This window comes from Protopterus annectens, chromosome 4.part0 (genome assembly GCF_019279795.1).
Source record: "Protopterus annectens isolate FY-2018-M chromosome 4.part0, PAN1.0, whole genome shotgun sequence".
NCBI classification, from domain to species: domain Eukaryota; kingdom Metazoa; phylum Chordata; order Ceratodontiformes; family Protopteridae; genus Protopterus; species Protopterus annectens.
The window spans coordinates 1,520,897,992-1,520,911,932 of NC_056733.1; the positions used below are offsets into that span (position 1 = coordinate 1,520,897,992).

Sequence of the window (13,941 nt, forward strand, 5' to 3'; positions counted from 1 at the left end):
AAGGTGATCCTTGTGTTGTGGCAGAGTGATTCACTATGGAGTGTTTGTACAGCTAAGCTGCTCAGCACACAAGGTGTTTTATTTTCACACTTAAATTAATAGTTCCGATTTTAGAAGCTGAATTTTGTGTAGACTTAAATACAGTAGGAAATTCATTTCCAGAAATAACCTTTTGGTGTAGTTTCTTTCAGAACTGCTATTTTTCCTGTTTCTTGAACATATAGTTTTAGAGCACATTCTGGTATTTAAGGGGTTAAGATGAAGAAAGTAATCAAGATTTTACAAATTTTCTATAAGGCAAACTCTCAACTTTTCTGAATTTTGTATACAGAAATGTAAGTGTGAGTTTCAGAATTTCGTTAAGATGTGAAATCATAGAGTAGACTGATTGGTCCTCATCCAAATTGCCTGTAGATGTGCATGTGGTACGTGTTGTATTTTCTTGATCCAAAAGTGTGACTTCCAAAATCCCAAAGAGTAAAGAGCAGTCAGGCAGAATATGTACAAGGTCTGACACTGAATTGTATTTCAGGAAAATACTCCCTCCCCTGAGGTAGGACAATCTCAGAGTTGCTACATAAAATAGTACCAGGGTGGGGGTGTAGCCCAACATTGTGGGTGCAGTAAGGCTTGACTCCTTGCAAAAAGCACTTTTAGTGAGTAATAGCACGTTTCGCACTTCACTGCTTTACCTGCAGAATCATAATTATTTGGAGTTTTTGGATATGCTCAGTCAAACATTGAACTCCTGGTAGGATTCCATATACACGTAGCGTGGTGTTTTGAATAAGCATGTACATTTTGTGATATAATTTCAATGTGACCAGGATAAGTTTCAAAGCCCTATGCTAACCTGCTGCCAGAAGAGACTTCAGCTTCCCCATGACACTGTAAAGGATGGATGGATGGATAAAAGTAAGACTGCTGTATTTGTTTGGATTTTAATACTTCCTAAATTATTTAACAAGTCCAGGTCATTGGTGTCCACTAGTAATTAGGCAGTTAGGGATACTCCTCATGATAAATTAGTTTCTTAAAACAAATGGTTGCAATGTTTATTGTATTATTTTCTGCATTCATTTTAATTCTGTCCATGATACTATAGTTTTCTGTTTTTTTATATCAAAACAATTCCAAAATCACTGTACTTTCCTGGTGCACTTTACAATTGCACTGCTGTAACATCTCATAAGTTCTGAACAATAACTTATATTAGAAATCATATGTAGTTGGTAGCGAAATAGTAATACTAAATCAACAATCCTGAACCTTTAAAGATATATGCAAAAAAACAATATATTATTGTGTTTAGTCTTAAAACTTGTACCCAGTTTCAATGTCATATTTTTGATTTTTTTTAAACAGGAGATTTATTAAAAGGCAATGTAAAGTATGCATATGTTGGAGATGATGTTAGTTTGGACTGCCCGTTTAAGCTGGGATCGAAGCCTAATTTAATTCGTTGGACTTTCATGAAAGAAGATGATGATATCATAGTCAAAACCTACAAGAATGGAGAAGTAATGACTGAGTTAGATGGTCAGATTTTCTGCAATAGAACTGAACTTTTTGTGAATAAAACCGGTAGTGGAAATGCGTGTCTCTCAGTCAAACAAGTGAAAATTACTGACAGTGGAAGATATTTGTGCAGAGTCACAAATGGCAAGCTTTCAGAAGTCACAGTTGAACTGCACGTCTCGGGTATGTTTTTTTTTTCTTTTCGAAACAATTGGTAACAAAAATGGGTGACACTAAAATTTCATATTTATTAATTTTGTAATTCCATTTTCCAACAATTCGATGTATATCCTACTATAATAATGATTTATAGGCTCCCAGATTTAATCATGTGTTTAACCCTTTGAGGTTTCACTAGGTTACAAAGATGACCAGAATGCACTGAAATTGTTTAACTGTCAGTTCTCTGCCCCTGCAGTGTGGTCTTGGTTAGGAACAGGCATCCACACGCTTGCAGTTGTTGGTTTGATTGGAAGCACTGCTACACGTGGCTCAGCTCAAGTTACTGAGTCCCTATGCAAAGTTAATGCCCTTCCAGGCCTTTCACATATATTATTTCCTCAGGCAGAATAAGCCCGGTTTTCTTTCCCCTTTAAAGGTGTGATCCTGCATTGGCACAGCCAGAAGTAGTTTCCCAGCCAGTTCCTCCAGTGTCTGGGCTTCTGATCAAACCCAGGTTGGTTGGGTGATGTTTACGACCTAATACCACTGTATCACAGAGCTGGCGAGTGTGCGTATACATTTACCTTTACAACAAATGATTTGTGGTAGATGTTTTGTTTAGTTGACTTCGTATTAAATGTTCAAATATGTCTGGACACTGTGAGGATGATTTATGGGCACTATTTACAGGCTATTGGGAGGATGATTTAGTGTATATGTTGGAGATATTGTATCTCCCAGCTTGGCATGGAGTTTTTGGAGAGCCCAGTGAATTACCTGCATACTGCTGCTAAAGGTATTGCAGTCTGGTCTATCCTCCTCCTGCTACTGTCACTGTGAACGTTGTCATGATGGGCAGCTTAGAACATGGATGGATGGATATATGGACATACGTTTTTAGTGTTTCCTTTCATAGAGCTGACGAAATTCCTATGAAACTCCGGGAGATAAACCTCATTTATTCGTGTAGTCTCTGACAACACACTTAACCCAGTTCAAGATAATGAGGCGCTAGAGACTCTTCTGTCACTCATTACATTGTCTGGAAGAAAAGACCATCTTTCATAATTTTTAAATAGAAATGTCACAGCAGTGGGTCACAGTCTGTTATGGCAATTGCCAAGAAATGGAGACCATTCTCAATCTCATAATTCCTAATGAATTAATTCTGAGGCTATGTGTTCAAAAGAGGATGTATTTTTGCATCTGAAATAAGGTGACATGGACATAAAACAGGAGGAGCATGAAAGCCAAGGCCCCTGCACTGAAGTGTGGATGGCAAAGTTAGCCTCCATCCTTTAAAAGAGAAAGGCCATTGAAATACAATTGTCATCACTTTTCATTCTTCTGGATTTGGAATTCTTTGATTCAAAATTCTGAAATTCAAAATGCAGTCCTATATTGCAAATGGACATTCTTATTTAGAGCAGCAGAAAGCTAGGCCATGATCCCTTGATATATAGTAGAAAAAATTATGTTTTTAACCATCTTTTTCTTTCTTTTCCAAAATTAGAACAACAAACATAAGTGAAAAAATATTTTTGGATCTGCTTACTGCTTGCTCTTGCTGTGGGATTTGCTGGCTGGATTCTGCTAAAATTCAAAGTCTAGTTATATTTGCATTCACAGTCTGTCGCATACAGAAACTTGCAGAATATACACTGATGAGAAAATATACTTTGCAGCATCAACTTTAGAGAGCAGTAACCAATAACTTTTATAATAAACCAAACTGGACAAACGTTGCAGCTTAAAAGTACTGTTCTAACTTTACTTCTCATATAGTACAGATGATGTGAGATATAACATTTACGTCAGGACTTGTGTCCCTACCATACCTCTAACATAACTAGATTTAATACAGACTTTTTATACATATTTTAGTTAAACACACACCCTCTTAGTTTTGGAAAGGTACTGGCTTGATGATGCAAATGCTAACACATCTGTTCTTGGGCAAATGCTGATAAGTAAACTGTCTTCAAGGAAACGCCTTGTGGATTAGAAAAGCACATTTTTAAACTTTCTTAGAAAAACATGTCCTGTTGTCCAGTGAAAGCAGATTACATTCTTGTCACGTCTGTAAGAAGTCAGCTTTCTTGAACTGTGTGTAATACACTCATAAGCAAGTTCCTTATTTTTTTTAAGCCACAGTCATTTAGTATGGTTGCTGATCACATATTACTAAACTCTGTTTCTGTATTTAAGCAAACTTTTTCTTTCAGCATATTTACAACATAATTAATTTCAACCTTAAATTCATAATATCTAACAATAAGCATTAAAGGAAACCGTAAAACCAGATGATTACACTTATCACATGTAAAAGAGATGCATATTGATTCCAGTCCATCCTCTTTTAAAACTTGACTGTAAGCTCAGTTCTCACAGGATCTTTCCCAGGCTCTAACTTCTTGACTTTGGCTCCATATTACCACTCTAAAGCTTGCAGTGGAAATGGCCTGTAACACATTCACTACTTTCTTATAATGGTCTATAAAATTCACTTGTTTTTTTTTTTGCTTGAATACTGATGGTTTCTTCTTTTGATCTTCATTGTACATCGGATCCAATTTTTTCTTTCCTAAAGGAAAATTCCACCTTCATCTTTTGCATAAATCTTCAGCTATATATATATTTTTTCTTCAGGATGGCTCCAGAATGCTTTATTTGTCAGAAACTAGTCTGTACTTTATTCATTTCCTTGCTTCAGAATCAAAGGAAGGCAAAGTTTACCCACCTTTTTAAGCCTATGCTCTCGTGAACTTCTGTTGAAAAAATCTCTGCACCATCATGATACACTATAGACTCAGGGCCATCTGTAGTTTTTACTTGCACATACTGCCCATAATCTTATAGATGCAGTCTTCTGTCTTGCTGATGTCAGTACCTGCTATAAATCATGAACACATTGTGATGGAACACTTCTAAACACTTTGTTGCTAAAAGGAAGAGAAACCATATCAGTGCACAGAGCTGGCTACATTTGTATGGGTAGTGATCCAGTTGCTGAAGGCATTCTTTTCTTTAAATGTGATATCTTTATAGACATCCATATTTTAGTCATATAAACAGTATAGAGGCTAACTACTAATTTGTCTTGCTCAGCTACCGTGCTTTTGATGAAGTATTAACATATAATAATACAACGAACCAAAGAGTGACAATACAATGGATTTGGGGAATTTAATGCACAAAGACATTTGTACCTCAGTAAAAAATAAAAAAAAAATTAAGTAACACAAATTACATAAGGGAACTCGCCATCAGTTGTCCTCATCTCATTCAAGAAAAAGTGAAATTGTAAAGCTTCTTTAGTCAGTATAGGCTATCCCTTAGCTATGTGAAACAGTTGAAGACATAGGACATGTTGTCAGCATCCAGATATCCAACCACCAGAACTGGGGAGAGTAGATAGGCTCTAGTAAATACCTGGAACCATTCAGTCTCCCTAGAGACATAGATAACTCTGTTGCAGTCTTTTGTGTGAATTGTAGTGGTACTAGACTCAAAGGAACCAGTGCTGAGGGTGCCTCTTCTTCATCCACAGTAACCAAGCAGTTGACAACAGACTCTCCGAGCTGTGCTTGAAAATCCCACTAAAAAGACTTTCAGTGCAGGAAGCTGGTGTCAGTAAAACCATGTTTGACAGCCTGAAAGAGTTGAAAATGATGTTCATAGCCTGATAGCTTTTCAGGTCTACTGCCTTTGCAGTTGCCTTCAGAACAACACAAGCAACATTACATTGATGCAGTACATCTGTAAACAGAGCTTTTCAACTTGTGAAAATATAACTTCTGGTCTGGCATTAGGCCACTCAGCACAACCTGCACCTCTCAGCATTTCTTATGACTATGAAACTGTGTAACTTTCTCAGTAGGAAAATAACTTTAGATCTATTACCGATTTCATCATTTAAAGACTTTTCATGGCATTGTGCAAATGCAGAGAATGCCAGAGGCACACCTTTATGTTATACACCTCAGGAACTGGATTGAAACCCTTTGCTTCCTCCTTACTCATCAAAGCGCTTGAAAAAAAGATGTTTTATCATTCCCATTTACTCAGATTTTACTTTCTTCGTCTGTCAGTTTCCTCTGATTTCAAAAGTACTCCCAGAAGAAAGGTAATTCAGAACCAGGGTCATTCTTGTACTTTCTTTTTATGTTCTGTCTCTCAGTGAAGCAAATTCCCTTCCTGTGTCACCCTTGCCTCCACAGCAGTTACTCCTGTCTCAGCAACAAGGCAAAGTAATTTTGTCAGTCTTATGACAAGGTTTTGATTCATAATAGTGGCATTTCTAGGCAGTTGTTAAACATCCTAAAGGAAGCCAGAAAACCTACAGCAAGTAAGTCTTACCTTAAGAGGTTGATTGAGATTTTTTTAGGGATTATCACAAAACACCCTAGACCTCTTGAACTACGAATTCAGACAAATACTTAGTTTCTTGTCATTTATAGTATTAGTAACAATCTTAACTTGCAACATTTACTGTATATACTGTTGATAATCAATATCTTATTGTATTAAAGCCAACAACTTGTAATGTTGTTTACTATTGCTGCAAACTTGTATCTCCTCATGTACATGATGTGACGCTTTTCTCCCCAAGCATCCGCTGAAAAAGGACCTGTGTCCAGTCAGAATTTCCCAATAAACAAATGTAAATAAATAAATTCAGTACCCATGTGAAAGATGACCGTGCACATTAGGTAACTTTCCTAAAAGCACTATTGCCGATTGCTTTCACACCGCTGAGGCAGTTTTCAGAATTACCAACGATGTCCTTCAAGGATGCATCTGCAGTCATCACATATGGGTTGTCCTGCCTCAGGCAGCCCTTCGGTCGGCCGGATTCCAAAGTCTGGGTCCGGCATCGGCTGATGTCGCCCTTTCCCCGACGTCAGAGCACCTGGGGTATAAAAGCGTCAGCCGACGCCATCTTCCTCAGTCTTTCTTGCCGCGTGGTGCCCGAAGCAGAAGCAGTTCGCAAGTGCTGGTCAGCCAGCTCCAGTAATTCAGCTAAACCCCATTGGGGACTCTTTCTTGCCTCAGCCGATGTCAGATAAAATTAATAATTGCTTAACTTGTGAGAAACAAATACCTCATAAGGATTTCCACTCTTACTGCCTCCCCTGCTAGGCCCAGACCACGACGTCTCGGCCTGTTCAGCCTGTGCTTCCTTCAACCGACGCACTCTTAGACGTCGGGCGGAGTTTGCAGAGGAATTTTTTGGGACTAGTTTTGCTTACAATGTGCCGTCGGAGACTCCGACTTCACATTTAACAAAGAAACGGAAGGACAAGGACCGACACACGCGGGCCGCGGTTTTGGCTGAAACCACGGCCAGGCCTACCGCGAGTGTCTCGGTCTCGGCTGAAACCGAGTCCTTGGTACTTCCAACCACCGAAACCGTACAACCGACAACCTCGGCCCCGGAGGCCCCTACTGTATTGGTTATTGAATCTCCATTAGAAACTGGTGTCCTGGAACCTCCCAACACCATTCCTCTAGACAAAACTACACCAGCACGTGGTGCAGCCAGGCCTCCTGCATCCATGTCCATAAAGGCATTCTCTAGGGCTAAAGCTGCTAAACACTCAAAATCTTTGCCTTCCAGGGTTATCCCTCAGGGACCCACTACAGGATGTTCTTCGTGTTTCACTGTTGCAGTCATAACTGTAGGGTGCTCCTGCCGGCAGGCAGCCCGAGGTCGGCCAGAATCCCAAAGTCTGGGTCCGGCGTCGGCTGTATAAGCTAGTATCCTGACGTCAGTACGCCTTGGTACATAGCCCTCAGCCGACGCCATCTTCTCCAGTCTTTCTTGCCGTGCGGTGGAAAGCAGCTCGCAAAACGTTGGTTGGCGATTTTCGAACAGCATTCTTGGTTGTTGTCGGTCCGAACTTGTTACTTCTCTTCTCAAAGCTAAGTACCCCGTTGGGGAATCTTTTTCTTGTTCCTCCGATGTCAGAAAAAGTTAATAATTGTATAGCGTGTGGGAAACAAATACCTCATAAAGATTTCCACTCTTACTGTCTACCTTGCTTAGGCCCTGACCACGACGTTTCTTGTTGTCGGTTCTGTGCCAGGTTCAACTCTCCTACTATCAAACGCAGGTACGACTGGGCTTTAAATTATTTTGGCAGATGCTTCAATTACAGAATGTCGTCGGATACTACCGGAGTTCAAAAGAAGCGCAAAGATAAAGACAGGCCTCCGAGGTCCAAACAGGACTCGTTGCAGCTGGAGCCAGCGTCCGGTTCGGCTGTCGTCAGTGAGGCGCTTTTGCAGCCCCTGTCGTCCGCCGCTTCTGAACCGATGGCCGATACGGACTCCCATGGGGAGCCATCAAGGCCCACTATTTTAACTGCTGCAGGACCTTCGGACGTCGCTCCTTCAGATGGGTCCGGAACCGCTGTGCAGGTACCGGCTTCTGAGGGGGTTTTCAGGCCTACTCACATTACTATTTCAAAGGCAAAGACAAAGACTCTTCTAAGTCTAAAGTTTCAGCTCAAGCTGCTTCTGAATCCACTCCCAAGACACAAAAACAATTATTGAGGATGGCTGAAGACTTGCTTACAATGATTAGGGGTTCTCACCCCCCTCCTGAGAAAAGGCCTCGACAGGATGTTACTCTGGATTCTTCTGACCAGGCCTCTGTCTCTTCTGTTTCTTCCTCTGATCAGGACTATTCCTTCCCCCCTTATGAGGATTCGGATGCTGAGGAATCTTTGCCCTCGGCCTCTCCGCCTGAGGATATTTCTTTTGGGGAGACCTTGCATGAGATGAGGGAACATTTTCATTGGGAAGGACAGGAATATTCTGCTTCCAAAAAGAGGCTTAGAGAATTTCTTCTTCTTCCTCAGCATAGGCCTTTAGCTATCCCTCCTGTTTTGGACATTGTGGATGATGCTTTTTCTGAGGCTAATTTGAATCCTGATTCCATGCCTCCTGCTCCTTCTAAGCCTGATAGATTTTATAGGGTTCCTGACTCTCATTTATTTTTATTTAAAAATCCTTCTGCAGACCCTGAAACTATTTCTCAGGGTTCTAAGGCTGCTAAGGTTGCTACTTCTAAAAATCCTATGCCCTCTGAGAAGGATTCTCGTGCTTTAGACAGGTGGGGCAAAAAGGTATATACTGCTACCCTTTCTGTAAGGGCATTAAATTGCCAGTTTCATATGTTTAAATACCAGCAATTTCTTTTGTCTGTTTTAAAGCAAAAGCTTGCTTCCGTACCTGCTTGTGCAGAGGATAAGGAACTTCAGGATGTTTTGCATGCTACTGAACAGGTTAACAAGCATAGCTTACATTGTGGTTTTGATGCCTTGGATGCTTCCTGCAGGGCTGCTGTCTCTGGTACTGTGATTAGGAGACATGCTTGGCTTCGTGAACAAAGTTTGCCTGAACAGGTTAAGGCTAAGTTATTAGATGCCCCTGTTCAACATGATGTTCTTTTTGGTTCTAAGGCTGAGGGAGTTATTAAAAAGATGGAAGAAAAGGCAAAGTCCATGCAGACTGTAAAAGATTTCTTGCAGGTTCAGCCTCCTAGATTTTCCAGGAATTGGCCCTCTAAAAATTGGTCCTTTCCCACGTCTGACAGGCCTCAAAGGGGAAGATATAGACGCTCCAGAGGTCGTGGTCAAGGCCAGACCTCGTACAGATCTAGACAATGGACTGCTTCTTCACCTAGAAGGGGAGAAGACAGATCCCAATCTCAAAGAAAACAAACTCAATGACTCTCTCGGTTGGGCTTCAGGACCTCTTTACCTGGACGCCCCTCTCGGAGGAAAACTGTCTCTTTTTTACAGGAATTGGACTCTCATTACCCAGGACAAATGGGTATTGGATGTGATTTTAAAAGGTTACAAGTTCCACTTTCACATTTGCCAAGGACTCACGGTTGGCCAGATCTGCCAAAACTTCAATGGTCAGAGGTCTTAACTCAAGTGGATGCTCTTCTGGCCATGAGAGCCATAGAGCCTGTTCCACTCTTGGAAATGGGAAAAGGATTTTATTCAAGGCTGTTTCTGGTTCCCAGAAAACAAAACTCTTGGAGACCTATTCTGGACCTTTCTGTGTTAAACACCTTTTTGGAAATTCCAAAGTTCAAGATGCTCACTCTGCAACAGTTACTTCCAATGCTCTCTCAGGACGCCTGGATGGTGACATTGGACTTAAAGGAAGCCTATTTGCATATCCCTATCAGACAAGAACGCAGGAAATTCCTCAGGTTCAAGGCAGATTCGAGGCACTTTCAATTCTCTGTTCTGCCCTTTGGTTTATCTACTGCCCAGAGTCTTCACCAAGTGCCTGGCACCAGTAGTGGCTTACTGCAGACTTCAGGGGATTCAGATTTACCCCTATTTGGACGACTGCCTTATTCAGGCAGACAGCAAAGATCTTCTGCTTCAACACCTAGACTTCGTTCAACGTCTTCTCCTCTTACTGGGATTCTCAGTGAACATAAAAAAGTCACATTTGATCCCTTCTCAACAAATGGTATTCTTGGGAGCCCTCTTAAACACAACCTTTCAAAGGGCCTACCTCACTCCAGAAAAACAAACTCAGCTGGCTTCTACTTTCAACACCTTGGCAACTCTATCTCAGCTCACTGCAAGGAAATTCCTGCAGGCTCTGGGCTACATGGCTTCCTGCATTCTGTTGATTCCAAACGCAAGGCTTCACATGAGAAAGCTTCAGTGGTATCTGAAAAGTGTATGGTCACAGCATTATCACAATCTGGATATTCTGATTCCTCTGTTCCCCTGCCTCCAGAAGGAGTTCCTCTGGTGGTCCAGGGCATGCATTTTGAACGAAGGAAAACCTTTTTGTCTCCCTCAACCTACTCAAATCCTAACCACGGACGCCTCGGATTATGCTTGTGGAGCACATTTTCTAGACAATTGCCAGCAAGGAACCTGGACAAAGGACCATCTTCACTGGCACATCAATCTGAAGGAGATGTTGGCAGTTCAAAATGCCCTTTTGGCCTTCAAGCACCTTTTACAACCAGGGCCTCTGCTAATTCGCACAGACAACACCACGGTCATGTGGTACATCAACAAGCAGGGGGGATCTCATTCTTACCCCCTTTGCAGACTGGCTATGAGTTTATGGGACACGGCTCTAAATTTGAATCTGCATCTCCAGGCTCAATTCATTCCAGGAAAACAAAATCTTTTAGCAGACAGCCTGAGCAGAAACATTTCAGATCCTCACGAATGGATGCTAGTCACCAACTTGTTCAAAAGGATTACTGCAGTTTGGGGATGTCCCCAGATAGATCTGTTTGCATCCCATCTCAATCATCAGCTGCCTCGCTTTTGCACCAGGTCCTTCCACAAAACAGCATGGGGAGTGGATGCCCTGTCTTTCAGTTGGAGAAGTCTGTCTGCATATGCCTTCCCTCCTCTTCCTCTACTGCCTCGGGTACTACTGAAGATAAAGCAGGACAAGCCCAAGTTCCTCATCTTGATTGCTCCAAATTGGCCTCGACAGTTTTGGTATCCGACTCTAAAGCTCCTGTTCTCGGGGCCTCCTTGGATTCTTCCACTGAACCCTTCGCTTCTGTCCCAGCATCAGGGTCAGTTACTACATTCCAAACTCAAGACCCTTTGCTTGGCAGCTTGGCTCTTCAAAGGAATTTGATTGCCTCTAGTCTTCCCAAACAAGTTTTGGATGTTCTTTTGGAAGCTAGACGGCCTAGCAATAGGAAATCTTATGCCTCTAAATGGAAGAGGTTTTCTATTTGGATGCAGGACCGAGGTTCTGATCCTCAGGTTCCTGATCTCTCCTCTATTTTGCTTTACCTTTCAGAGCTTTTATCCAAGGGACTTTCATTTTTTTCCATTAAGATTCATGCTTCTGCTATCTCTGCGCATTTCAGTTCTGATCCTCCTGTTTTTTCACATCCTTTGGTGAAGCAGTTCTTGAGGGGGGCTAAGAATTTGCGGCCTCCAAGGACCCCTCCGGTCCCTGCCTGGGATCTTAATTATGTTTTAGAAAAACTTACTTTGCCTCCTTTTGAGCCTGCTGCATCTTCAGATATTAAGTTTCTATCTTGGAAGACTGTTCTTTTGTTAGCTTTGACCTCTGCCAGAAAGGTCTCAGAGTTGCAAGCTCTTATGGCTGTGGAACCTTACCTTATTTTCCATCAGGACAGAGTATCCTTGAGGACCAACCCTACTTTCATGCCTAAGGTGATTTCAAAAGTGGCCTTGAATCAGACAATTCACCTTCCTACTTTCTTTCCAAATCCTCAAAATAAAGGGGAAAGGATTTTGCATTCATTGGATGTGCACAGACAGTTAAGATTTTACTTGGACAAGACTAAAGATTTCAGAAAGTCTAACCAACTGTTTGTTTCCTTTGCCTCCAGTTCACTTGGAAAACCTATTTCTAAACAAACCATTTCCAAATGGATTGCTTATGGGATCAGATTTTGTTACACTCATCATGGTAAACAGTTTCCTGGAACCATTAGAAGTCATTCTACTAGAGCAGCTGCTACTTCTACAGCTTTTCTCAGAGGAGTACCTACCAAGGATATCTTGGAAGCTGCCACTTGGGGTTCACTGCATACTTTTTCCAAGCACTACAATCTCCCTTTGTTTTCTAAGTCTAGGGCAGGCTTTGCCTCTGCTGTCTTGCAGGGTATTCTTGCCTCCCCTTCTTCTATCTAAAGCCTCCTCCCTCTCTACACTGCTTTGGGATTCCACCCTACAGTTATGACTGCAACAGTGAAACACGAAGAACATAGTACAGTTGTGTACACCTACCATAAATGTAGATGTTCGAGTGTCTTCACTGTTGCAGTCGGGTCTCCTCCTATCCCCTCTTCTTCTCTCTTTTGTGGTGTATTTGTGTTTCCTTGTTGGATTCATTTTTGATTTATTGGGGTATTCTGACATCTAGGGCAAGAAAGGCTGGAGAAGATGGCGTCGGCTGAGGGCTATGTACCAAGGCGTACTGACGTCAGGATACTAGCTTATACAGCCGACGCCGGACCCAGACTTTGGGATTCTGGCCGACCTCGGGCTGCCTGCCGGCAGGAGCACCCTACAGTTATGACTGCAACAGTGAAGACACTCGAACATCTACATTTATGGTAGGTGTACACAACTGTACTTTCTCAGATCCTTAGTCTAGCAGAGGACCTTATTTCATTAATTAGGGGCTCACAGCCTCATCCGGACAGGGGCTCTCAACCTCCTACAGAAAAAAGGCCCAGGGTTGAGCCCTCTGATCCCCACTCCTCAGATGAGGCCTCTGATGGCTCTACTCTCTCGGACTACCAGGAGGAGGCTTTTTCGGCCTACGAGGATTCTGATGCAGAGGAATCTATCCCTTCGGCCTCCCCTCCTGAAGAGCTGTCCTTTGGGGAAACTCTGCACACTATGAGAGACCATTTCCAATGGCAGGGCCAGGAATTCTCTGATTCCAGGAAGAGATTAAGGACCTTCTTGCATTTGCCTCAGCATAGACCTTTGGCTATCCCCCCTGTTTTGAATGTCATTGATGATGTGTACTCGGAGTCTAGCACAACCCCTGACACTCTCCCTCCGGCTCCTGCCAAACCCAATAGGTACTACAGGGTCCCAGAATCGCATCTTTTCCTTTACAAGGCCCACTCTGCTGATCCAGAAACTATTTCCCAGGGCCCTAAAGGGGTTGCAGCTGCCACTACAAAAAATCCACTCCCCTCTGAAAGGGAGTCCAGGGCTTTAGAGCGATGGGGTAAAAAAGTGTATACTTCTGCTACCCTCTCTATGAGGGCTTTAAATTGTCAATTTCATATGATACAGTACCAAGAGTATTTGTTAGATGAATTGCATAAAAAACTGTCTTCACCTGAACCCCTAGATCGCAAATCACTTCAGGATCTGGTACATAACTCTCAACAGGTTAGCAACCATTTCTTGCAGTGTGGTTATGATGCATTGGAAGCTTCATGTAGGTCAGCTATGACAGGTGCAGTCATACGTAGGCATGCTTGGCTGAAGGAACAATCTCTGCCAGACCATGTTAAAGCAAAGCTTCTGGATGCTCCACTGGAAAAGCAAAAGTTATTTGGCTCCACTGCTCAGGAGGTCTTAAAGAAATTTGAAGAAAAGGCAAAATCTGTACAAACAGTCAAAGATTTTCTGCAAGTCCAACCACCAAGATTCAGCAGAAATTGGCCTTCCAAGAATTGGTCCTTTCCAGACACAGAGAGATTTCAGAGAGGCAAGAACAGGCGTACCAGAGGTAGAGGGCGAG

At 42.2% G+C, this 13,941-nt stretch overlaps 1 protein-coding gene across 2 annotated transcripts in view; it reads left to right on the forward strand.

Moving 5' to 3' along the window:
• LOC122799937 (CD276 antigen-like) overlaps positions 1 to 13,941 on the forward strand; it is a 200,020-nt gene that overhangs the window by 112,111 nt on the left and 73,968 nt on the right. For both annotated transcript variants that reach the window (XM_044069344.1, XM_044069345.1), the window contains one exon: positions 1,366 to 1,701. In XM_044069344.1, coding sequence (XP_043925279.1) covers positions 1,366 to 1,701 — 336 coding nt within the window. The remainder of the gene's footprint in view (positions 1 to 1,365; positions 1,702 to 13,941) is intronic.